The following is a 27,343-nucleotide window of genomic DNA, read 5'->3' as shown; positions in this document are numbered from 1 at the left end:
TATGTGCTCAATAAGAGATGTTTGATGAATAAATAATACATAAATGACAAATTGTGTCATTTTAAAAGCCATTTATAAAATAATTTGCTTATTTAAATAAATATATTAATAATTGCATCTCTACTTTTAGATATGTATAAGATGCCTGAAATATATTGTACCAATAGCAATTTTAATTCTCTTGTCAATTATTATGTCCTCTGAAAACATTTAACTTTACTATGCTACAGAAAAAGTAAAACTTAGTTACTCTCAGTAAAGCCACAAAAAGGAACATATTAATTCACACCTACTTGCTGGATATAAAGTGTTGTCATAGTGATAACATGATTTATGTAAGAACAAGTCCCAATTTCTTCCACATTAGATAGATTTCTGTGAGAAGGAAAAAAATATACATATATTTATTACATATAAATGGTGAGAAAAATGTATGCTTATTTATTCCAGGGATGTTAGGCTGGCACAATATTCACAAATCAATAAATGTGATACAGCACATTAACAGATTACAAGACAAAAATCACATGATCATATCAACTGATACAGGAAAAGCATTTGACAAATCCAACATCCTTTTTTGATAGAAACTCACAGCAAAGTGAGAATTAGAGGGATCATACCTCAACATAATAAAAGCCTTATATGATAAACCTACAGCCAACTCATACTCAATGGGCAAAAACTAAAACCATTTCCCTTAAGACCAGGAACAAGACAGGGATGCCTACTTTCATCACTCCAGTTTGACATAGTACTGGAAGTGCCAACCATAGTGATCAAACAAGAAGAAATAAAAGGCATCCAAATTGGAAAGAAGGAAGTAAAACTGTCATTATTCACAGAAGACATGATATTGTACATATAAAACTCTAAAGACTCTATTAAAAAAAAAAAAAACACTGAAGTTAATAAATGAATTCAGAAACATAGCAGGATATAAATGTCTCCTAACTAGGAAGAGAAACGCAAACCTTGGTTCATAGGTCGACCCTCAACCACTGAGCCACACCAGCTGGGGTGCCTGAGCTCTTCCGTATCAGAATTTCTGTAATAAGGCTCAAGTTCTATATTTCTATTAAGCTTCCCAGTTGATTCTTAGACATACTAAAATTTAAGTACCACAGACCTAATTATCTATAAACCTGAAAAATATAAGCTATAGAATAACTATAATTTCTTGGTACATTTATAAAACGAAACATTAGAAAAATACATTTCAAAAATAATTCACAGTAATAGAAATGTACATATGTCTATAGGTAAGGACAACTTAGAAAATACCAGTGCAACAAACTCTTGGTTAGGAAAAACTGTCATTGTCTTTACTCTAAAGCAATTTTTAATCTTGGCTGAATCTCTCTATAACTAGGAAATGGCTTTCTAATATAACAAACCACAAGCCTATTGCAAAAGGAACACTCATTCTTTAATGCTCCATCTGATAAAACACCATTGATAATCAATAAATGCATTATCATTTTGGTAATATTTACTGAAAACAAAGTTTATTTGCACTAGATACCTGCAAAGAATAATGAAGAATTTGACAAGCAAAATTGATAAAGCTTGCTGTTCTTCCTCCAACCCATCTGCCATTTTCTGAACACAGTATAGTAGCTGGATCCTCAGAACCTGCAGAATATTGTCAGGAAGCAGAGATATTCCTGGAGGCACATCATCTACCCTACAATATAAGGAGAACAAAAGAAGAAGGGAGGGGGGGAGGAGACTCATGTAATACTTTAGTATTAAACAATAAAGAATTTTAAAAAGAAGGGTGTTTAAATACAGGAAGAAAATGTTTTGTACTTTAGAGGAATTGCTTTTTCAGCTCAAATCCTAAAGAAGCTCTTTTATTCCAGACATTCTATGCCTTCTTCTCTGCAAGGCACTGCCAGATGGATGATTAGTGACACTTGAGAAGATTATTAAAGAGGAGTGGTTAGTCTTACTTCAGAGGAGGCTTACCAAAAAGACAGAGAAAGAGACTTTTTATATTTTGAATTGTGCTATTTTTAAAGAAAATATTTAGAATATAAATTAGTTCACTTTCTACTTAGAAATAATGTGTGTGTATATCATTTCTAAAAGAAATAACTATCAAACAGAAATGTAGTACCTATACCTAGTTTAATATTTGTCAAGTGCTTTAAATAAATAATATTCACCTATCTATAGGTTCCCCAAGCCATGTGATCAGATAAAGGAGAGAAGATAACCAGCAAAAGGAAAGCAGACAGAAAAAGAGGTGAATGTAGAACCCAAGCATGAACATCAATAGAAGATATTTTAAAGTAATATTTCAATATTTTTGACAACTGGTTTCTGTGTAAGAAGACTATATGGTTCTTTAAGGACAAATCCAACACCAGATGTGACTGGTTCCTCTGTGTATCTCTTATAATAAAAATTTCCTAGATGCACAGTCAGAAGACCTGCTTACTAAGTTCCACCTCTGTAACATGAAGCACTTCATTTAATCTCTAAAGTTCCCTAATCTATAAAATTGTAGTATCATCTGGCTCTCTTCACAGGGTTCTAAAATCAGAAAGTTAATGTGCATTTTCAGCTTTGAAATATGTAAAGAACTCTAAAAATGTAGTATATTTTAAAAGTACTATCACTAAAGCCTAAGAATCTTTTTGTAAGCCTCTGTATACTAATTTCCCTGACACTATTAAGAAAAATGCCCAAATCACAAAGAAATACCTAAAAAACTCCTAATAACAATTATACTTCATAACTGTCTCTCTTCTGATAATGCTTAATATGAAGTATTACTACTATTTTTACACTGAGTTAAAAAAAGGTTAATTCATTCACTGTGGCCAGAAAATGTAAAGCACATTACTAGCAGTTACAGTAAAAAATATGATAAATATTATTAGTCTCTTTCTGAACCACACTACAATGTAAAGTGTTTTATAAAATAAACACCTGACTTTAATTACACAGGAAATAAATCACAGGTCACATTGCCAAGACTGTCAAATTCTACAACCATCTTACAAAAATACATGTTTTATTTTAATGTAGGCATTACTTCACTTGTAGCTGTGGATTCTTTCATTCTCTCTGATTTATAGACTAGAGGCCTGATGCACAACGATTCGTGCAAGAATGGGCCTTCTTTCCCCTGGCCGCCAGCGCCGCCTTTGCTCCGGCTGGAGCCGCCTTCCGGCCTTCCCACCTTCCCATGCTGCCCTCAGGCCCGGAGTGGCTGCAACGTTGAAGAATGCCTGCCCTCAGCCTGTGGGCCCCTGCATATGCAAATTAACCCACCATCTTTTTGGGTTAATTTGCATATTCACTCCTGATTTGTTGGTGGGTGTCGTGAAGGTATGGTCAATTTGCATTATACTCTTTTATTAGTGTAGATGGTACTCTCATTTGTATATATACTTTTTTCTTACTGAAAAGCTAAAAAAGAGATTAGAAAAAAACAGAATAACTTCAAAGTAATAAACATTTAAAGATAACTGATTTTTAAGATTAAGCTCAACTATTCTTTCTCACTTTTCCAAAAACATAAGCAAACAAAATATTTTCTAATAATCAATCCTAGTTATTTCAAGTAGTCCCTTTTGTTCTTAGTTGTCCCATTATCCACTTGCGTGTTTGTACTTACTAGACGGGGAAAAATCAGCTTCTAAAATAGAAATCTATGTTTGGGTTTTTTTTTAACAAAGTTATTATAAAATTGGACTTGGTTAGAACACCATATATAATTAAAGTTGAAATTTTTAGCCATGTTCCTAATATGAGGAAGATTTAAGAATTGAGAAGCATTTTCCTACCTCTAGGACTTTACTACACAAAATTCTATGTTCCTTTTTCCTGAAATTTCCCTAACCTATTCCGGAAATCTGTTCTATTCCTCTATTTGGCTATAAATGTTTATTGTAAAGAGCTACTAATTGCTGTCTCTATCACAGGAAGAAATCCAGCTTAAATGTTAAAGCTTTAAATTCCAGTAAAAGCAATCCTTGTCTTGTGTTATGAATTAACTTGTAAATTCTATAGATTAGTTTACTTTAAATGATTATCTGTGAGTTTCCTCTTTATGTACAAGATGTTGATTAATTTCAACATCTTGTACACAGTATTCACTTGAGAAATTGAAAGTTTTCTAGTAGTAAAATCTAATTTATCGTTCAGTTTTCTGATAAAGATATAAAATACAATTTTAAAGGAGCCAACAAAATCATAAATAAAGCATTGTTCTTGGCATTCTCCCACCTACCTTAATGTAGTAGTGGTACTATAAATGTACATAATGTTTTTAGAAATGATGTACCCAAAAAAGAGACACTTATAATGTAAGGACAGGAACAAGAGCCCCTTAGAAAATCCTAGGCATTCAAAGGTCCAAATCTTAACTCCATAAAATCCTTAGGTTCAAGACATAAAGTGAACTATAAATTATTTTAAAAGCACTTCTATGCACAAACTACAAGAATACTCTTTTAAGGAATCAATAACATATACCTTATTTTGAATTAAAATTTTAATATTTTTTAACCTTTATAAACCTGTTATAAATAATCTAATGAGGAAGAATTCTGAAACTGTATTTATAAATACTACAGCACTATTGCTTTCGAAGCACAACCACATCCTCTCTTAAGTTTAATGCACTGAAAACAAAATCAAAACAACCACTTTTCTCTTTAAAAAAAAAGTTCAAGCCAAAACTAGTTTTGCTCAGTGGATAGAGTGTTGGCCTGCTGACTGAAAAGTCCCGGGTTCAATTCCAGTCAAGAGCATGTGCCTTGGTTGCGGGCACATCCCCAGTAGAGGATGTGCAAGAGGCAGCTGATCGATGTTTCTCTCTTATTAATATTTCTAACTCTCTATCTCTCTCCTTTCCTCTCTGTAAAAAATCAATAAAATATTTTTAAAGGAAAAAAAAAAAAAAAAAAAAAAGCTCAATGCATTGGTCCAAAGCTCTTCTGATTTTTTCCCCTGAATTATTACAATCACCTCTTAACTGGGCTTTCTACCTTCAGTCTTAACCCTTTTCCAATCCAACCTCCAAATTCCACCAAAGTGACTTTAAAAACACTTCATCATGATGTTCTTATCCAGAAAATTCGTTAGTAGAGATTTGTATCTTCCATAACAAAAAAAATCAGTCCATTAACAATGCATGCTGGATCTTCATTATCTGGTTCCCATTTGATTCTCCATATTCAACTCATCTGTGCCTACTCTCTTACTGCCTACCTCCACCCCCAACCTGCTAATGTTTTCCTCCTTGAAGATTTTTAATTCTCCAGATATTCTTTCTCATCATCTGTTTTTCCCCTCCCTTCTCAACACATCTCTATAAATGAAGTTTCTCTTGTAATTAAAAGTATCTCCTCATTTCTCCAGCTTTTTTAACCTAGCCAACCTAACCTCTATTCCCTGAATTGCACAAGGGTCTTCAAGATGACTTGAGATACAACTTTATCTGGGCAGTGGGCTTGGAACTGCAAGAGTTGGAAAGTGATAGATTTGTACTTTCACTTATACCTCTCCATGGATTTCAATTTTCCCCCCATTTCCAAATCTATCTTTTTAAAATATAAATACTTCACATCTACCAAGATGTTTTTCTAAGGCCCTACTCTAAGGCCAGAAATAGAAAAGTAAGTTTCAATTCAAATGCCTGTGGTGTAATAAAGAAATTTTATACAAATGAAATGATGCAGGGTAGGCCCTTAGCAGGTTTTGAAAAAAGCTAGACTGGCCACATCTAAAAGACCCTCTTTTCCCAACTTTCTGGGAGGGAAAGAAGCTGGTGACTGAATTCAATCACATGGTCAATGTAGTATAAGACCCAATAAAACTCTGACACCCAATGCCCAAAGAGTTTCCTTATTTGAACACACTGATAATCAAGGCAGGCAACATGCCCTGACTCCACAGGGAGAGAGCATGGAAGCCCTGCATCCAAGACCCTTCCAGGCCATGTCCTACATGTATCATTTATGATTAAAACACAATCAGTAAGTATAGTGTTTTCAGTGCATTCTGTGAGTCATTCTAGCAAATTATTGAACCTGAGGGAGTTGTGAGAATCCCCAAATTTATAGCTGGTTGGTAATAAGGATATATGGCTTGCAAGACTTACAAACTGTTTGAAGCTTAGGCATTCTTATGGTGAACTTTGCCCTTAAGTTGTGGGATCTAGCACTCAGTGTAGTTTCAGAACTGAAGCAAATTGCAGGACAAACAGTTGCCAGGGACTGACCAAAGAAAAGAACCTTCTAGTAGCACGTCTAGTATCAGTAAAAAGGACTGCTAAGATCAATGAGCAATGTCTGCCATGAGAGCATAGTAATACAGGAAGGAGTATCATGTATGTCACATAACTGCCTTCCCTGTATATGTCATCAATGAAGTCTTTGTGCCAAAAATTGAGAAACTCACTCAAGGGTAAGAAATTAAGTGTTTCTACATACCTGGTAGGCAGCTTTTCAAAGTCAACATCTAAAAATTGTTCATAGCTAGAAACAAAATTGTCCAACCATAGCTTCAGGTAATCTGGATCTTTCTGAAATAAGAAAACCATTAAGAGTATTAAATATATCTGTCAGAAAAGAAAACAAAGGTTTACTCCTATTTATGCATATGTAAATTGATAAATCTAAAGAAAAAATAAAATAAAATCTAAGTGACATTTAGGAAGACGTAAGTTCCAACTATAGTGAACCCCCAAATAGCTTTTTGTGTCACTCACACAAAGAGTTACAGTCTTGCCCTGACCGGTTTGGCTCAGTGGATAGAGCGTAGTCAAGGGTCCCAGGTTAGATTCCCGCTAAGGGTATGTGCCTTCGTTGCGGGCACATCCTCAGTGGGAGGTGTGCAGGAGGCAGCTGATCTATGTTTCTCTCTCATTGATGTTTTTAACTCTCTATCCCTCTCCCTCTCTGTAAAAAAATTAATAAATTATATTTTAAAATAAAAATAAAAAATAATAAAAAATAAAGAGTTACAGTTTTAGTAATAGCCTAAACAATTTGTCCTCCCCTATCTCTGTGACCTTATCCATTATTACCTTGTACTACACTGGCTTGCTGGCTGTTACTGGGACATAGGAGACGTGCTCCAACCTTCAGACCTTTGTTATAGTTATTTTCTCTACCCAGAACACTCTTCCCTCAAATAGGTGAATGGCTAATTCCCTCACCTTAAATTCACTCTTTAAATGACATATTCTCACTGAAGCCTAATTTTATCACCCTTGCTTAAAATTGCAAACCTCCTTACTCACCTTTACTTTTACCTATTCTGTTGCCCTACCTCATGGTTCTTTCTCACCTTCTAAAATACTACTCTATAATTGACTTATTTATTAGTTTGGCATTCCCCATAAAATGTAGGTTTCACAAGTGCAGAGCCTATCTAAGGAGCTACTAAGAGTGAACTGTTTTTGTTTACTAATGGACATCAAGTGCCTAAAATAGTGCCTAGCACTGAACAGGTAGGTGCTCAATAAATATTTCTCCAATCAATTAATGAGAAATAGAAAATGCATAAATAAAATAAAATAAAAAACCTAAACATTAACCTAAAGAAAATATAAAAGTATACCTTTGCAACCTTGTGATAAACAAAAACTTCTTAGCCAGCACACAAAAATCACAAACCAAAAAAGAAAAAATTATAAGTGGTTTTAATCAAAATTAAAAACTCTCAAAAGACATAATTAAGAAAATAAAAAGGCAATATATCAGTTGAAAATATTCTCAGTACATATATCTTACAAAGAACTTCTACCAAGAGTATACAAACCTATACCTCAATTTAAAAATGGGTAAAAGACTAAATAACTTTACAAAAGGGCATACACAAATGGCTCCATAGCACATGAAAGTATGCTCGACATCATTAGTTATTCAGGGAAATGAAAATTAAAATCAAATGAAACTTCATTACACAACCATTAAAATGGCTAAAATTAAAGAAACTAATCATACCAAATATAAGTGACTTCTGGGACACACAGATGGTTAAAAGACATAGTGAAAATGGAGAGCTACCGGAACTACATTTCTGGTGAGAGTATAAAATAATATAATCACTTGGAAAACAATCTGGCATTTCTTCTAAAGTTAAACATACATTTACCACATGGTCTATCTATTTCTCCAGAGATTAGTGAAAACATATCCACAAAAAACCTTATACAAAAATGGTCTTAGAATGTTAGACTCAAAAGCATTAAAATCCTAGAAGAAAACATTGGCAGTAAAATCTCAGGCATTTCCCATAGCAATATTCTCTGATACATACCCTGGGCAAGAAACACAAAATAAAAAAAATTGGACTACATCAAACTAAAAATGTTTGCACAACAAAGGAAACCATCAACAAAGTGAAAAGACAACCCACCCCAGCCAGTGTGCCTCAGTTGGTTGAACATTATTCCGTACACAGAAAGGTTGCAGTTTTAATTCCTGTTTAGGGCATATACCTAGGTCACAGGTTTTGGTCCCTGGTCGGGGTACATGAGGAAATCAATCGATGTTCTGTCTCTGTCAGTCTGTGCGTCTCTCAGATCTCTTTTCCTCTAAAATCAATGAACATGTCCTCGGGTGAGGATTTAAAAAAGACAACCCACTGAATGGGAAAACATATTCACCAACGATACATCTGATAAGGGGTTAATATCCAAAATGTATAAGAACGTATATAACTCAATACCAAAAAAACAACAACAATCCAATTAAGAAATGTGCAAAGAACCTGAATAGACACTTCTCCAAAGAGGACATAGAGATGGTCAACAGACATATGAAAAGATGCTGAATGTCACTAATCATCAGAGAAATGCAAATTAAAACCACAATGAGATATCACCTCATATAATACCTCTCACAATGGCTATGATCAACAAACAAGTGTTGGAAAGGATGTGGTGAAAAAAACAAAACAAAACCCGCACACACTGTTGGTGGGAATGCAGATTGGTGCAACTACTATGGAAAACAATATGGAGTTATCTCAAAAAAATTAAAAATGTAACTCTCTTATGATCCAGTGATTTTCTTCTGGGAATGTATCCAAAGAAACACAAAACACTGATTAGAAAGAATATATGTACCCCATCTATGTTCATTGTAGTATTATTTACAAGAGCCAAAATTTGGAAGCAGCCCAAGTGTCCATCAGTAAATGAGTGGATAAAAAAGCTGTAGTACATTTACCCAATGGAATATTACTCAATCATAAAAAGGAAATCCTTACCCTTTGCAACAGGAAAGGATTATGCTAAGTGCAATAAGCCAGTCAAAGAAAGACAAGTACCATATGATTTCGCTCATGAGTGGAATCAAACAAAATTAACAAAAGAGAAACAGACTCATAGTTAGAGAACAGACTGACAGTTGTCAGATGGGAGTTGTAGGACTCGGTGAAATAGATGAAGGGATTAAGGAGGAAAAACAACTTCATATTCCCAGACAACAGTATGATGATTACCAGAGGGAAAGAAGGTTGGGGGAAGGTAGAAGATGGTATAGGGGAGATACATGGTGACGGAAAGAGACCTGACTTGGGGCATTGAACACACAAAAACAATATACAGGTGATGTATTATAGAATTACACACCTGAAACCTATGTAATTTTATTAACCAATGTCACCCCAGTAAGAAAAATTTTCACAGAATTATTATTTTTTAAATATATTTTATTGATTTTTTTATAGAGAGGAAGGGAGAGAGATAGAGAGCTAGAAACGTCGATGAGAGAGAAACATCGACCAGCTACCTCTTGCACACCCCTTACCGGGGATGTGCCCACAACTAATGTATATGCCCTTGACCGGAATCGAACCTGGGACCTTTCAGTCTGCAGACCGATGCTCTACCACTGAGCCAAACCGGATTCGGCCACAGAATTATTTTTAATAGACAAAAGCTGTAAACAACCCAAAATTCCATCAACAGGTTAACTGATAAAAAATTGTGCTATAGTCACACAGTGGAATGCTATTCCCTAATAATGAATGAAAGATTGATACAACAACAAACAATTTCAAAAACATATTCAGCAAAAGATGATAGGCATTAAAGCATACAAATTGTATATTTCATTTATATAAAATTCTAGAACAAGGTGACAGGAATTAGATCATTGTCTCTAAGAAAACTGACTACAATAGAACACAAAGGTAACTTTACTAGGTGATTGAAATTTTCTATTTTTCTATTAGGTTACATTAATGTGTGTTTTATCAAACTCATCAGAATTGACTTATAATCTGTGCATTTGTGCTCTGTAAGTTACACTTCAAAGCTGATTTGGAAAAAGATGATTTATTGAATGTATTTTAAAATTACAATTGCATCATTAAAAATGATGTTCATCCCTGCCTTTATGGCTCAGTGGTTGAGTGTCAACTCATGAACCAAGAGATTGCTGTTTCTATTTCTGATCAGGGCACATGCCTGGTTTATGGGCTCAGTCCCAAGTGGGGGGACATGCAGGAAGCAGCCAATGGATGTTTCTTTCTCACTGAAGTTTTTATCTCTCTATCTTTATCCCTTACTCTAAAATCAATAAAAAAACATATTTTTTTAAATGATGTTCAAATTTGTTCCCTTCACTTCCTTAACATTTCTTTAATCAATTTCAACATGGTATTCAGGAGTCTTTGTTACTTTATCGTAAGTTATTTCCCTAAAATAAAAGTATTATACTACAAATCACAATTCCTAAAAGAATGTTCTCCAAATATGCAGACTGCTGACCTTTTGTGTATTTGTTTTTCTATTAATATACTGTTCCAAAATCAAATCATAATTTGCCACTATCTTCATCATCACTGAGAAGATGGAAATATTTCAGGGGAGGAAAACCTATCTTCTGGGCAATTTTCTCAAGGATTTCATTACTTGCCTTTTCATTTCCAACTATCAATGATATTCATTCATTTGAACATTCATTCATTCATTCATTCATTCAATTCAGGATAGGGCACCAGAAATACAAGTAACTGGAGCTTTTTTAAAAATAATTTTTTCCTTTTTAATAAAGCAGAGGATTCTCTGTAAAAGTTAAAAACAAAATAGTCTCATAATGCCATAAAGAATCAATGCATTCTCCCTCAATAGTTTATCTAGATACTCCACAGTATCTGGTTTAAAGTCTAAAGGTCGGAGCAACCAAGTGTTTGGCACATGCAGAGTTCTCCTAGGAGGTTGAACAACTATAAGAAATGATACTTAAATCTGTAAATGTTTCATTTAGTAAAAAGTAAAGCAGTTTTTTAGCATCTGCCATATGCCTAGTACTATAGAAAACATTAAATAGCTTAATCATCCAATGTATTTCTTATAACTATCCTAAGGTTTCATTTCCCCCATTTTAAAGGTCAGAAAGGGAAGTTCTAAGGATATTGTCTGTGAACACACAGCTAATAATCAATAGTTCTGAGTTTAAAATGCGAGGATATATGAATCCAATTGTGCTCTTCTCACTATACTACACTGTCTATGAATCATGAGCAGGAATAAAATGGAGTTTAGTGGGCAAAAAGAGGTAGTAAGAGTTTAGTCAGAATCAATAAACTCAAGGCCTTAAATAATTTAACAGATAAATCAGCCCCATTCCACACAGCCTGAGTAAAGCCTGAGGATCTATACTTTATATAGAAGCCATAAAAAGAAAGATACAGCCAGAAGCCATAAAAAGAAAGATACACACACACCCAGAAAAAACATTAATTAAATCTTAAGCTTTGTCACTTTCATGGCTAAGAGAGCTTGATATATTGAAACACTACAGGATGATCTATCTCCACATTGTACAATATTTATTAACACAGCACACAAATGTATTAAGTACTACAGGAACACCGGGGCCAAATTACGTGGACTCTAATCCCTGCTCTGTCACTTTCTTAAACAAGTCATCCTATGATTGCACATCAGTTTCTTCTCCTATGAGAATGAAGATGATAGTACCCTTCTTTATGGAGCTATTGTGAAAATTAAGCAACCTAATATGTGTACAAGGCTTATTACATCACAATGCCTAACACATAGTATATGCTTAATAAATATTAATAAATACTATTTTTATAACCTGTGTGCCAAAATTAGGAAGCTCCCACAAAATTGAAATGTTCCATGCTACAAATAAACATATTTAAATATTTCATGATCCTGCTTGCCACATTATTTTGTAGTCTTTCCTTTTCAATCTTTTTTGCATTTACTATCTGTGTCACACTGATGCTTTCCATCTGTAAATTGAAGATAATACTTCCTATCTCACAGAGCTGTTGAGAGAACTGAATAATAAATGTAAGGTCTGACATTTAGCAAATGCTAAAAACATGTTGGCTACCATTATTAGAATATTGACTGTACTATCATATAAGTCATGATCCAATGTAATAAAATAAGCAATTATAAAATAATTACAAAATCAACTTTATTGATTTTGCACTCAAATATTCATCCAATCATCTGCCAATGTTTAAGATACCGTAATACACTCTTTCATTTGAATTGCTATGTAGCTTCCCACTGGTCTCTATAGCTTCAATTTCTTCCACCAATACACAGCTACTAATGGAATTTGTTAAATTAAAATTTAATTACCTCTTTTCTCCAGTTCAAATACCTCAAATGGTTCCCCATTACCATAAAATGAATCTAAACACTTAGGGATGTGCTGTCCAATACAGTGGCCACTAGCCAAATATGATTGAAATTACATTAAAGGAGGCTTTTATCTTCTCAATAGAGGCCCGGTGTTTAGATTTGTGCACTGGTGGGGTTCCTCAGCCTGGCCTGCACATTCTCACAATCTGGGGCCCCCTCGTGGGATGTCATTCTGCCAATTTCGGCCTGGTCCCCGCAGACCAGACCAAGGGACCCCACCAGTGCACGAATCCATGTACCAGGCCTCTAGTATGCATATAAGATCTTTGGTTAATCTCTTTCCATCCTCCTCCTCGCCCCTCCCCTCTGAGATTCATAAGTCTGTTCCATGTTTCCATGCCTGTGCGTTGAGTGTCTGCCCCCTAGTGGTCAGGGCATGTCATGGCTACTGGCCGAATGGTCAAACAGGCATATAAATATTTATATATTTATATATATATAAAACATTCATTCTCCTGCAGGGAGGCCTTAGCAGGTAATGAAATAATTAAGGAATCCACACAATTTTACCTAGTTCTTATCCATAAAGTCACAGGTAAGAATAAGGCAAACACCTTACTTCCTCTTTCCAATAATATTTGGGTTGCAGTATTCCTTCAAGTTTTAAAACTTGAAACTTTTAGATACATATATATATTTCAACCATATGTTAGGCAGCTCCCAACTTATTATATGAGTTGGATTTTATTTTTTTTAAATATATATTTTTAATTACTTTTTACAAAGAGGAAGGGAAAGGGATAGAGAGTTAGAAACATCAATGAGAGAGAAACATTGATCAGCTGCCTCCTGCACAACCCCCACTGGGGATGTGCCCGCAACCAAAGTACATGCCCTTGACCTGAATCGAACCTGGGACCCCTCAGTTCGCAGGCCAACGCTCTATCCACTAAGCCAAACCAGTTTCGGCTTGAGTTGGATTTTAAAAATTAATTGAAGCCAGTCATGCAGGGTGGGGCCCCAAAATCTGAAGATAACCTAATAGGAAACTCCAGTCTCTCACTAAAGTGAGGAGTAAAACAAGTATGTCTCTTATTTCAAATACTACAGAATGTCATGTTGGGAGTTCCCAAACTATATAATTAGATATGAGAAAACAACTGTTAGCACAAGAGTTTTCACAGGGAACTTTCTATATGCAGGAAGCCAAATGAGGGAGCTGTTGAGTCACAAGACCGTATATAGTCTCCAATGCCCATTTTAGATGTAATTAAAAAATAAAGTTAGAAAAAAACGCTCCAAGAGTATGGATCCAAAAGCAATAAAAAACAGCAGCCTGTGCAACTACTCCCAAGGAACAGAACCAGAGTCAAATAAATAATGGAACATTCCTTCTCTGAAGGTAGTGGGCACCAGGGAACATTGCCATTTTCAGAATTGCCATGGACCAATGCCTCTTAAGCATCTTTCTTCTTTTTTTCAGAAGTCTTCATTATATCATTCCTATCTCAGTTTCAGCACTATATGGGGCCAGATTATCAAGTGCCTTCTAAGGTCATAGGTCTCAGTATGACTAGAAATCACAATTGAATATCATATATATCATAGATCTCAGGATTAAGACTGATATCATGATTGGATGAGACTTTGGAGTTCTTAAGATAGACATGAAGTAGACACTGCATATGGGAGGGATATGAATAATTGTAACCAAGAAATATGACTGTAGTAGACTGGATGCTTGGTTCCAAGTTTTTACTCCATTGTAGTAAATTTACCATTAATTTTGCAATGGAAAAAGTAAGCTATACAAAAAGCAAAATTGCAGCAGTATATCAGATACTGATTGAGGCTTATGTTTCTAAAACTAGGTGCAACAACACTGGGGTAATTAGAAACATATCCCAAGTCCAAAAATTCCATGTAAGAATTTTTAAAGCCTACATTAACACTTCTATTCATTTTAAATTAATTTAAGCATAGTAGAGCTGACTACCTTGTAACTAGTACTATTACTCAATTTCAGTGATCACATATGCTTTGGTACCAAGTGATCATCATGATTTCAGTTTGTAGAGCAGTCTTTTTCAAATTACAGATGGATTCTTGGCAATCTGAAAATTTTCAGATGCTGGTGACTAGAACCATGCAAAGAGTGGTATACAGATCAATAAAGGTACTTATCCAGATAAACATAAAAATGAAGAGTAAACACTTAAATATTTTAATAGCAATTTAGAAATAATTTAAAGTCTTGAATTTAAAAACAAAATGAGAACTTGTATTTTTAACAACTCCCCCCCCCCCCCCCACTCTTTCTAGAACTACTTTGCTAATAATCTTTTTAAGAATTTATCTTTATTGCCCTGGCCGGTTTGGCCCAGTGGATAGAATCAGCCTGTGGACTGCAGGGTCCCAGGTTCAATTCTGGTCAAGGGCACATGCCGGAGTTGCAGACTCGATCCCCAGTAGGGGGCATGTAGGAGGCAGATGATCAATGATTCTCTCTCATCATTGATGTTTCTATCTCTCTCTCTCTCTCCTCCTCTCCCTTCCTCTCTGAATCAATTTTAAAAATTATCTTTATTGGTTGAAAGTATTTCAGTTGTCTCCCTTCACCACCCCCCATTGACTCCCTCCACCTGGCTTCTACCCCCCGACCCAGACCTTAACCACACTACTGCCTGTGTCCATGAGTTATGCATATACGCACTAATCTCTTAAGTGTCAAATGCAATACATGCTCCATAATGTTTTTCTTCACTGCTTTGTTGAATTTTACATTACTGACTACTCTCTTCTTTATAACATCCCTATACTTTCTGAAGCAACCACTCACTCATGATTTCCTTCATTTCAAACTCCTTACAAATTCTTCCTCCTCTATCCACTTCTTAAATTATAACATTATCCAGGACTCCCTGACTTTGAACCTCTTCTCTCATATAATTCTTCAATAATTGCCAATATGATTAATACTCAAATATTTACTTCCAGCATAGACTACCCTTCTGACTCCAGATTTACGAGTGTATCTCTACCTGAATGTCCCACTGCGAACTCACATGTTTACCTGAAAACCTAGTGAACCTATGCTAGCTAATTTGGTGAATTGGATGACCAAGTACTAGTCACTATTTTAAATTGTTTATTTTCCCTCATGTTCTAAGTACTATCAATTCTGTCTTCCACCAGGAAAATAATAAATTGATATTCAAAAGGAAAGAACAAGAAATTTTCATGCATCTTAATTTTTTATAGTTCATAAGCTCAATTCAAACCACAAAAGTAATATTCCTAAAAGCTACTCCCATGTCTATAGATATAAAATATTCATTTCTTGCTTTAACATCTAATGTCCTCAAATAAAGATGCCACTACTATTGAGCTGCTAATGATTTTGTTTTGTTTTGCTTAGATCTAACATTACTTTCCTTATATACAAAGTAATGATTAAGTCGCAAAAAATTAAGAGCCATTAATACACTCTACATATACTAAAACTTACTAAACGAGGTTAAATTATAAGGGTTGGTGTATACTGTGTATCATATGAAAAACTGTGCTTAGGATTATAACCAAAATTGAGCAAATAAATTATATTCTCAGAATATTCATTCATTCATTCAATTTTATACAAATATATGTATATAAAGAGGTGCTTGCTTTTTTATTTGAAAGAAACACCTCTATAACTGTTTTCTTTATGAAACAAAACTTTTATTCTGAAAAGGAAATTCACTCTGAGCTCATTTCAAAACTATCCATCTCAGTCATATTCCAGATTTAGCAGGACAAAGGGCAACAGCAGGAAATGGAGCATCATCAAAGTCCAAAACAAACTTGGTTTAGAGTTAAAAGAAATAAATAAAACCACAAATCATTAAGATAATTAAGCACTATGCTTAAAAGCAAGAATATAAATTAAAAATTAACACTTTCATGAGCACAGCTTCATCAATACTCATAAAAAGACAACAAAATACTGCCCTCTATTATTATACAATACAAAGGCAAAATGGAATACTGATATACTCTCATGCCCATATATGTATTTTTAAAATAGCAATAAAAGATTACATTTTAAGATTACATTTTTATATTTCTTCCCTTGATTGCATTTAAATACAATCAACTCATTTTTTTCTCAATAACTCTGAGAAATATGCAAAATAATTATTTTTTTTCCATTTGACAGATGAGAAATCTGAAGATATAAATTAGGTAACCTGCTTTTAGGTCCTTAAGATCAGAAGCAGATGTGGACTAATCTTGGCTCCGATTCTGTAGCTTCACAAAATTTTTCTGTGTAAATTGAATTATCAAAAATTAAATAAACCTGCTAATGACAAAAATAACCACAAATTTCACCCACATTGCCGTATTTCAAAATGTCATGCTTTTGAGTCACTTTGTATCTTTTTACTGAGTTAATACATTTGATACTTTCCACCAGACAGAACAAAAATAACTTAATCTTATCAAAGAATTTGATAAGCCTCTCGAGGCTCAGTTTCTCTTCCGCATATTATGGTGACCAACTGCAGCACTCCCAAAAAGACTGTCGAACAAAAATATATCCTTATTCCTATCTAAGGAGGACTTTATGATATATATGTCTTATTCTATGCAATACATAAATTGCAAAAAGTTGTCAGATAATGTAGAGATCAAATGGTTGCCAGCACTGTCTCTTACCACAAGCACATTAAATGAAGCAATGTCAAAAGATACAAGGAATAACAGGTGCCTAATGCAGATAATATAAGCTAAAGCCTTTAGATATTAAGAAATCAACTTGCATTCTACACTCAAGAAAAATATGTTCAGACAAGGAGTAGTAGTTAACTATTGAACTAAAATCCAGATACAACATTAAACCTGTTCTAATTAATGTTTAACTTATAAGAGCTATATGGAGTGCACTGTTAATAGAATCCTTGACCCTGGGTGTGGATGACCATTTAGAAGCAATCTGAATTAGTCTTGTACACTGTTGAAATAATCTGTAGAGAGCAGGAATGTTGGGTGATCATAAGTTATCCTGTCTGTATTATGCAATGATAATTACATGCAGTTAACAACCTACTAGAAAATGAATGTTTCTAACAATGCAATTAAATCTTATTTGCAGTAAGAGAAAGTGAAAATTTAGGCTAGCTTGTTTAAAAAAAATAAACTGAAAAGTTTTTTTACCCAAATTCCTTTCAAATATTGAGTTTAATATATGAGCACCTATCTGCTAAAAACCAGAACCAGTAACTTATTTTAGTTCTATTTAAAGGACTTTAATCTTAATATTTAGGCTTGCAAATGAACCCAGACTGATAGAAGACCTTTATATATTCTCGTAGTATTCCTTTGATATTACCCAAGAGTTATTTCTAATATAGTTCTACTTAAACACCTACTAAACTTTTAAAACATCAAATTACATACAAATACTGGGATGGTACCTTAATATCAATCTATTGCTAATACACAGAGGAACACCTGTGTTAAGATTAGCAAGGTAACAAACAAGAGGGATGTCTCTTAATCTTAATGACCTGAAGCAGACCTTCAAAAGTCTTCAAAGTCATCCATTTAATCAGGTGTGTATACATTGTTTGATATAGATAGCATACCAACTGGAGCAGCAAAATAGTAGACGATTAACTGTAAATTTTAAACATTAAAGTCTAACTTGATACTCAAGAAAAATAACTGGTCACCTTGGAAGGATGCTAACATATCAAGTCATTCTAAAAACAGCGAGAGAAATATCAAACATTTAGTCTGCTTCACTTCCCTTTAAAAAACTGTCATCAAATAACTGATGAGGGAACATTTCTCAATATATATGCTACTAATATAGAAATGACAGAATTGGATGTCTCAGCTTTGCAAACTCCTAACAAAATAATTAATGTATGAAGGCAAAACCCACTGATAACCAAGATGGTCAAAAATTATTCTAGCCTCCCCCCACCTAATAGAATATGAATCAATCAAGCCTTTATATATTGCAATTTGCAGACACCAGTAGAGAGGAACAATAATTTAAATCAAGGGAATTTGGCCAGCAAACCCAGACTGAGAAAAGAGCTAATGTTAAAACCTGGTTTCTTCAACATATAGAAGGAATAAAAATATAAAGTAGGGTTAGGGGCAATGTATAGGTTAAAAGCTGAACAGATTTTCAAAAAAGTACGTGTTTACTTTGTATAAATATTGAGTCAAACAGCAAAAAATAAAAACATTTATGATACTAGCAGGACAGTTAAACACTGACCAAATATTTAATGATTTAAAGAATTATCATATTGTGATTATGTTTTTAAGAGTTCTTATTTTATAAACTAGTGCCCGGGTGCACAGATTTGTGCACATTAAAGGAAATTAATTAGAAGATGGCCAGCAAGGTGGGATTGGGCAAGACATGCTGGACACACCCTGGAGTCAACCTCCTCCTCCATTCACCCCCACATCCCTCCCAGGCAGGCTACACCTAAGTTAGCACCGTAGCTCAAAGGGTGTCTGTGGAGTGAGCAGGGTCCTCTGGCAGGTGGGGTACCTTGGCCTGGCCTGCGGGGATTAAGCTGAAACTGGTTCTCTGACATCCCTCGAGGGGTCCTGGATTGGGAAAGAGCAGCCCTCGGGTGACAGCCCGGAATCAGGCTCCCTCCTCTCTTGTTCTGTGTCACCCGAGAACAGCCATTGCCAAGTCACCACAGCTGGGCAGCTCCTTGTTGAGTATCTGCCCCCATGGTGGTCAGTGCATGTCATACCTACCGGCCAGTCGGACGGTCAGACAGTTGCTTGGCCTTTTATATATATAGATATATTTTTTAAATCTTTATGGCTAAGATCGTATGTTATCTGAAATTTGCTTCAAAATAATTCAGGGATAGAGAAGGTATAGTGAGTGTAAGGTTTAGATGAAACATCATTAAAAATCCTATATAATAAGGAGCTAATACACTAATTAGACCAAACAGCAGAACGACTGTCTGGATGACCTTGTGGACGAAGCCAGGGCTGTGAGGGCCAGCCAAGGCAGCTGGGGCTGCGAGGGCTGAGCCCCTTGCATGAATTTCGTGCATCAGGCCTCTAGTAAATTGATAATTACTGAAGCAGGGTGACAGATATAAAAGGGATCACTACAGTATCCTCTCTACTTGTAACTGTCTGAAATTTTCCATAATAAAAGATTAAAAATGAAAGATGAACTAAAAAGTTCTATATGATAATCCATAGAATAAGGACAAAAGAACTCCATGTCCCTCAAAGGTCAAAACAAATGAACTAAAATCTTAACGGTGAGTTAGACAAGCATACTCCTTGTACACACACTATTATTACTTGACAAAAGAGAAAACTGAGACCCAAAGAGGTAAGTCTTGTTCAAGTTCACAAAACACCAGCAGAACCAAAACTAGACTCCATACTTGCAAGCCCAGAAAGAGCTCCAAGTTGAATCTCAGTTAAAAGATGCAAGCAGTCCTGAAGTAGTCTGAAAACTCATCAAAGATTTAAAAAGGTCTTAAATAGGTGAAAAAAAAGTCAGCTGGCTTGAAGGGCTAAATGCTAGAGGGAGAGAAATAAAGCTAGAGAGAAAGTATAGAGAACTGAATATATGGCAATCATCCTCACTACGGAAGTGCTAAATTTATGATGTATATTTGAAAGCTAGTTGAATTCAAGGTGTTTGTGGGAAAGAATGTTGTCTAGCTTACAAGTAGCTTACTCATGAATAGTGAAACATAAAATCATTGTATTAAATAACAATTTTTTAAAAAACAGTTGAAAGGAATTTTAAATCTTAAGTGCACAAGTGATTTAAATGGGACAGAAAAATGGGACTTATCTTCCTGTCCAAGAATAGCTTCAAAATTTGACGGTGACAGGCCTTCACTATTTACTTAGATTTTAATGAACAGAAGGATTCGTATTTATATTAAACGTCATTAAGAACAAAATTCTGTGTATGCCAACAAACTATACTATTTTTTCAATTAGCACAGTGTCACATAAACATGAACTCAACCAAGAAACAACGTAACTAATTAATAAGACAATATAACCCCATTTACCTTTTGTCATCCAGAAAATAGTAAAGCCTAGTAAGTTTGAGGTATTTTTAAATAAAGTTATTTTCAAACTACTAGGCATTCATATTAAAATGCATTTTAATTTTTGGCTAACGTGTTAGTGACTATTTTCAAAAGTGTCTGGTGATTTGGATTTTTTTTTATCGGAAGAGGGGTCTATTTTTAAAAAGACATTTCTGGCATTAAAGTACACAAGACTAAAAGCTATTTTAAAAATCCGTATTAAACATTTCAAAGTATATGTCCTTCTATAATTGTAAGAAATGCCAAACCAGTCCTATCCGGTTTGGCTCAGTGGACAGTGTCAGCCTGCGGCGGACTGAAGGGTCCTGGGTTCAATTCGGGCCAAGGGCACATGCCCAGGTTGTGGGGCATGTAGGAGGCAGCCGATCAATGATTCTCTCTAATCGTTGATATTTCTATCTCTCTCCCCCTCTCCTTTCCTCTCTGAAATCAATAAAAATATATTTAAAAAAAACAAAAGCCAAGCCAGAAAGTCAAACAAAATTCCAGTGTAACCTCTAAAATTTAATATTACAGATAACTGAGATTATTTGTTAAAGAATAACTTGTTGTCCTAACCGGTTTGGCTCAGTGGATAGAGCGTTGAGATCTGCGGACTGAAGGGTCCCAGGTTTGATTTCGGTCAAGGGCATGTGCCTTGGTTAGGCACATCCTCACCGGGGGATGTGCAGGAGGCAGCTGATTGATGGATGTTTCTCTCTCATCGATGTTTCTAACTCTCTCACCCTCTCCCTTCCTCTCTGTAAAAAGTCAATAAAATATATTTTAAAAATAAAAATAAAAAAAGAATAAGTTGTTTATTAAAGAGCTGAAAGTATAAAAAAAATAAAAATAAAAGCCGGAAGGGGTAACAGAAACAGAAGCTGAGACTTGAAAACTTCACCACGGAGACCTAAAGTAACTAAAGTAGATTAAAGATGTTTCTCTGACCCTAGCCAGTATCTTCAAAGTGGTACGTAGCTCCTCACTTGAAACAGATGTTTAAAGTAGTACCCTTCTCCTCCAAAAACCTAAAATCAAAGCTAACATGTAAAAAAAAAAAAAAAAATCCCATAAAGGCAAAGAGAGAAAAGAAAATTATTTTTCAATGACAAAACCAAAAATAGCAAGGATTCACAATGGCTAAGACCATGGACTTGAATCAGGCAGCAGTGAGTTGCAAGCTCAGTTCTGCTACTCAGCACCCTTAACTTCAGCATCAGTCAGAGGGGATAATGACAGCACCCACCGCCCAGCATTGTTGTGAGGAAGAGATGAGACGATGCTCATCAGGCGCGAACATCACGGCAAGCTCAGATCAAAAACCGTTTTATGTAACCAGTCACCTTTTTAATACAACTCAAAAGGTTAACCATGAGAAACATGTCTAATGCTCTTCTCGAGAAAGTCTCCTCCCACTTGTGGGAGAAAGAGGAAAGCACAAACAGAAATGAAAATATTTTATTTATCTATGAAGGTCATCATTCTACTTATATAGTTTGTGGATCATTAAAGAGAAACATCAAATAAAAGCCACGCCCCACAGTTTTGAATAGTACGCCAGTGTCGTGCACGTGTTCAACCCTGAAGAAGTGGATTGCAATCAACAAATAGGTTATTATCCATTAAATAAAGTGCTAATAAGGCCGGTCACAAAACTTGATAACCAAGTATTTTAAAACGTGGAAATATAAAAGAAAGCAGTTACCTTTGTACAATAAAGCATCCATAGTTCAAAGAGCCTCTCTCTGGATGCCATTCTGGCTTTCACTCTGGCAACTTTTAATTTTTCCTCCAAAAAAAAAAAAAAATGTTATGTTCAAGACCACAGCATGTTCATTTTATTTTCCAAGTTTTTCAGCTGTTACAGGAAAGCTCAGAGCAGTAGGGAAAACAAAAAGAAGTGCAATCGATGGACTGTCTTCTGGTCATTAAAATTCCGTTTCAGCAATTACTCCAACTTATCTTCATCAGGGGTAGCTGGTCATTTAATAAACCTGTGAAAGGGAAAAACATGCAAATTATCTGCTAAAAAAAAAAAAAAAAAAAAAAAAAAGAGGTCCTGGTAAAAACTGTAGATTTATCAGAACCAGAGAGAGGTATCCACCTCGATTCCCTTAAACAACAGCTTAAGCTCCTATTTACACTTAGATTACCCGGAAATGTGTGTTTCAGGGGAACGTGACAGCTAATGGCATTTCACGTAGCTATCAGGTCGGAGCCTCTCCGGAGGATGTGTGCCCAGAACAAAAAAACGCTTCAAGCCAAAGGCGGTTTATCTCAGTGGATAGAGCGTCGGCCTGTGGACTGAAGGGTCCCGGGTTCGATTTCGATCAAGGGCATGTACCTTGATTGAGGGCAGATCCCCAGTGGGGGGTGTGCCAGAGGCAGCTGATCCATGTTTCGCTCTCCTGGATGTTTTTAACTTTCTATCCTTCTCCCTTCCTCTCCGTAAGAAATCAATAAAAAAATATATTTTTTTAAAAAAATGCGTCCAGTCATAATACAGAGCTGCACGACGTCGCCACTCATATTTTCTATTAAAAAAAAGAAAAAGAAAAAAGCAACCTTACTCCTGACACACAGAACCCCGCAGAATTTCCGAGTCTGCTTCTCAAACTTGGAAGTGCTGGCGGCCGGGCTGCAGGGCAGGGCGTGGGGCGGAGGGGAGGAACTCCCGGTTTGTTTGTTGGTCCGAACGATCCCTGGGGCGTGAACAGCTACCTGCCCACCTGCCCCGCCGCTCCGCACCCAGGAAGAACCGGCCAGGAGCACTCCCCGCCGGGAAAGCCTCTGAGTGTTTGCGGAGACCTTTCCATTTCCTCCTCGCATCGCACACAGACGTCAGGAAGGCAAACTCGGTGGGCCCAGCTGCCAAGAAAAGCTGTGGAAACAGGGCCGGGACAGCCCGGCGTCCCCCGCCCGCTCCCCGCTCCCCGCGCCCGGCCGGCCGCCGCGGGACACACCCGGGTCCACTCGCCCCCTCACAGCCGCCCTCAGACCGCGGCGCGCAGCCACCGAGCACCCGGCCCTCCCGTTTCTGCCACGCAGACCCGCTCCACCTCCTCCTCCTCACCGCGCTCACGCCGGGACGGCGCCGCCGCCTCGGGCCCACGTCTAACTTTGCCTCGCCCCCTAACCACCCCGCAGCCCCGTGTCACCCCGCAGCCGGGAGGCGGGCGGCGGAGGGAGGCGGGGGGCGGCGGCGCGGGGCGGGGCGCGAGGGCGGGGAGGGGGCCGGGGGCGGGGCCGTCCCCTCGGCTAGTCATTCCAGCCTGTGAAGATTTCCCCGGCCTCAGGGCAGTCGCTGTTCATTGGTCACTCATGCCGCGAAGGGGCGGGGCGAGGCGAGGCCCCGCCCCGGAATGCCGGCGCAGTCGCAATCTCGCCGTCTCCCGAAAAGCCGGCGGCGGGCGCCAGGCCAGCCAGTCCTCGCGCAGGCCCGGACTGGACGGGGGGCGTCTACGTGCTGACGTCCGCGCCGGCGCTGCGGGGTCCGGCTGACGTAGCGTTTGCCTCATGGCGTCATTTTCGGGAGTCCTCGGAGGGCAGTGGGCTGTATACCGTGACAGCTGTTGTGTGTTTTGTTCGGGTTTCTTGTTGTAGAAGGGGGTTAGCCCTTGTAGTCTATGGTAATGTAAAAAAACAGACAACTGTCCCACACGCCACAAAAATCCGTTTCCTTACGCTTTTATGCCTCGTACTTTCCCCGCCGCCGAGCGTCCAGTCCTAAAAACCTCCTTTTACCACTATAAAAGTTTCAAAACTGCTTTTGCTTTGTTAGGAAAAGAAGTAAAATACAAACGGCTGCATTTACGAGATACAACTTTAAAGAGTGTTTTTTTTTTTAAGGGGGAGGGGATAATTCTTAAGATTGATCGCCCTGGTAGACATTAAGCATTTTTAACGTTTTATTATGAAAAATGTCAAGCATATACAAAACTAATATAATGAAACCCCATGTACATACCATTACCAATCTTTCAAAATTACCAACTAATGTCCCATCTTGTTTCATATATACTAGCAGTCAGCTAACTGTAAAAGCCAGAGAGTAGAATATTTTAGGTTTTGTAGACAACAAAAATCAAAATAATTCATGATACATGAAAAATTGGTGAAATTCAGGTTTCAGTGTTGTTAAGATTGTTTGAGATGCAGCCATGCTCATTTCTTTACTATTGTATTAACAGCTACTTTCACTCCGAGATTGCTGAGTTGAGAGTCATTTAGCGTGGTTGCTTGCAAATTATGCCTTTTCAGCATCTCTCCTTGGCTGGCTAACAGGCATGTGCAGCTCAGCATGTGAAAACTTCAGGAGGAGGGGAGGAATTCCTCTTGCTATTATAGTAATTAGCAGTTCCATTCTTCCAGCCGGTCAGTCCAAGAACCTAGGGCTGTGGTCGGCAAACTCATTCGTCAACAGAGCCAAATATCAACAGTACAACGATTGAAATTTCTTTTGAGAGCCGAAAACCGACTTCTGTGCATGGGCCGCGAAGTTACAATCGCACTATTCGTGCGCGCCCACACGTGGTGTTTTGTGGAAGAGCCACACTCAAGGGGCCAAAGAGCCGCATGTGGCTCCCGAGCCGTGGTTTGTCGACCGCTGACCTAGGGGGTATCCTTGCCACATGTCACATATATGTCACATTCAATCTAACCCTTTCAGCTGTATCTTCAAAATATATCCAGATTTTTTTTTTTCCGATTGACACAACTTGTGTATTTATTGAGTAAATCAATCCTGGGTAAAGAGGAAAGAGGACTGGTTTGGGGACAGAGGTTGGAGAGGTGAAGGAAGTCCCTGGGTCCTGTGGTTAGGGGAGGGTTCATATATCCAGATTTTAACCATTATCTACTCCACCACCACTACCACCCTCATGTGAGTTGCCATTAAGTCTTTTCTGGTTTGCCTGGCAGCGTGGCTCGAGGTGGAGTGTCAGCCCATGCACCAGGAGGTCACCGGTTAGGTTCCCAGTCAGGGCACATGCCCGGGTTGTGGGTCCCACCCCCCACTAGGGGGTGTGCAGGAAGTACTGTTCATCGCTCCCATTGATGTTTCTATCTTTCACTTCCTCTCTCTGAAATCAATAGAAATATTATTTTAAAGCAAAAAATAAAAAGCTTTAATAATCTTTTCTGGTTTATTACAAAGCCAGTTTTTCTCTGTGCCTCTACTTAGGCACTCTCCCCACCCATGGATGATTTTCAACATTGCACAAAAGTGATCTTTTAACATAGAAATAAGATGCCACTCCTCTACTAGAACCTCTCCAATGGCTTCCCATCCTACCTTAAATGGCCAGGAAGGACTTGTGTTTTCCTCCCACACTTTCTAACTTCTTTAATATCCTGGGCTTCCCTTATTTCACTCCAGACACAAGTCTTCCTTGCTGTTCCTCAAATTCACAAAGCACACTGCAGTCTCAGGTATTTTACATAAACTGGACCAGAAATGCTCTTTCCACAATCTTCAAGTCTCCACTCCAGAGTCCCCTTGTCCATTCCTGCTGTGTGTGTGTATGCCAAACTTCTTCAGATGTTGACATTCAAACCCCAGTGTGATGGCATTAGGCGGTGGGGGCTTTTGGGAGCTACTTCCTGGTAGGTCATGAGAGAGTGCCCTCCTGAATGGGATTAGTGCTTTTATAAGATCTAACAGAGCTCCCCAGCCCTCTCTGCCCTGTGAGTAGGTAAGTAGAAGTCTGGGAGTTGAAAGAAGGCATTCTTCCAACAACACTAACCTTGGACTTCCAGTCTTCAGAACTATGAAAATTAATTTCTGTTTAGAAATGACCCAGTCTGGTATTTTTTACAGCAGCCCAAATGACTAACACATCCATGAAACAGTCCCTTCATTAGAAAATAGTATCCCCTTTTCTCTTACTTTATTTTTCATTATAGCACTTATCAGCTGATGTATTTATTTGCCTATTTTGAGTTTCCCCCTAATAAAATGTTAAGAACTATGAAAACAGGGACTTTATTCAATACTATATCTTCAGGTCCTTGAGTAGTGTCCTATGTATAGTACAATAAGTATTTGAAGACAGTATAATGAAAGAAATAATCTCTTTCGCTATCCTATATAATAAAACCCTAATATGCAAATCGGTGGAACTACTGGAAGAACGACCAGTTGCTATGACATACACTGACTACCAGGGGGCAGACGGCTCAATGCAGGAGCAGGCCCTGACCTCTTTCAGCTTACATCTAGAAAGAGATAGATAAATCATCTGATACATGGATGTTTCTGTTTAGACACAAGGGGTGGCAATATTTTGTTTTAATGTTCATATCACAGGAGCAGGCCTCAGCTTTGTCACCAGTCTAAGGAGACTCCAGGGCTCTGAATTACCTTAGTAAACTCACAAAGGACTAATGCATGTAACCTGTAGGACTAATGCATGTAACCTGTGGGGCAGGTTCATCCTTTCTGTTCCCCAGGAGGTCCCTAGCAATGCATTAAAGAGGAGAAAGTCAGGGAATTTATCTATATTGTCTCTGAGGAATCTGCTAGTTGATTATCTTTCCCATCTAATCATTCTAATATTGAGGTAGGCAGGTGACCATTAAACTTTTGTGAACAAGGATTATCCCATTCTAATATCTCCTTTCCATTTTCCCTCAGATG

The 27,343-nt window shown here is 37.2% G+C and overlaps 1 protein-coding gene across 6 annotated transcripts in view; it reads right to left on the bottom strand.

The window, feature by feature from the left end:
* The window catches only part of NBEAL1 (neurobeachin like 1), a 114,739-nt gene extending 90,830 nt beyond the window's left edge, over nt 1–23,909 (bottom strand). For 2 of the 6 annotated variants that reach the window (XM_084893156.1, XM_084893155.1), the window contains exons 1-5: nt 23,780–23,909; nt 22,412–22,700; nt 6,453–6,544; nt 1,526–1,687; nt 294–375 (exon numbers count right to left, since the gene is read on the bottom strand). In XM_084893156.1, coding sequence (XP_084749282.1) covers nt 294–375; nt 1,526–1,687; nt 6,453–6,544; nt 22,412–22,462 — 387 coding nt within the window. In that variant the 5' untranslated portion in view covers nt 22,463–22,700; nt 23,780–23,909. Of the gene's footprint in view, nt 1–293; nt 376–1,525; nt 1,688–6,452; nt 6,545–22,411; nt 22,701–23,427 lie in introns of all 6 variants that reach the window. The other 4 variants (XM_084893152.1, XM_084893157.1, XM_084893154.1 and 1 more) reach the window with 3 other exon arrangements.
* Nucleotides 23,910–27,343: the final 3,434 nt, after the last annotated feature.

This window comes from Pipistrellus hanaki (genome assembly GCF_964339955.1).
Source record: "Pipistrellus hanaki genome assembly, chromosome: 8".
NCBI lineage: Eukaryota > Metazoa > Chordata > Mammalia > Chiroptera > Vespertilionidae > Pipistrellus > Pipistrellus hanaki.
This window is presented reverse-complemented; position numbering and strand designations above follow the sequence as displayed.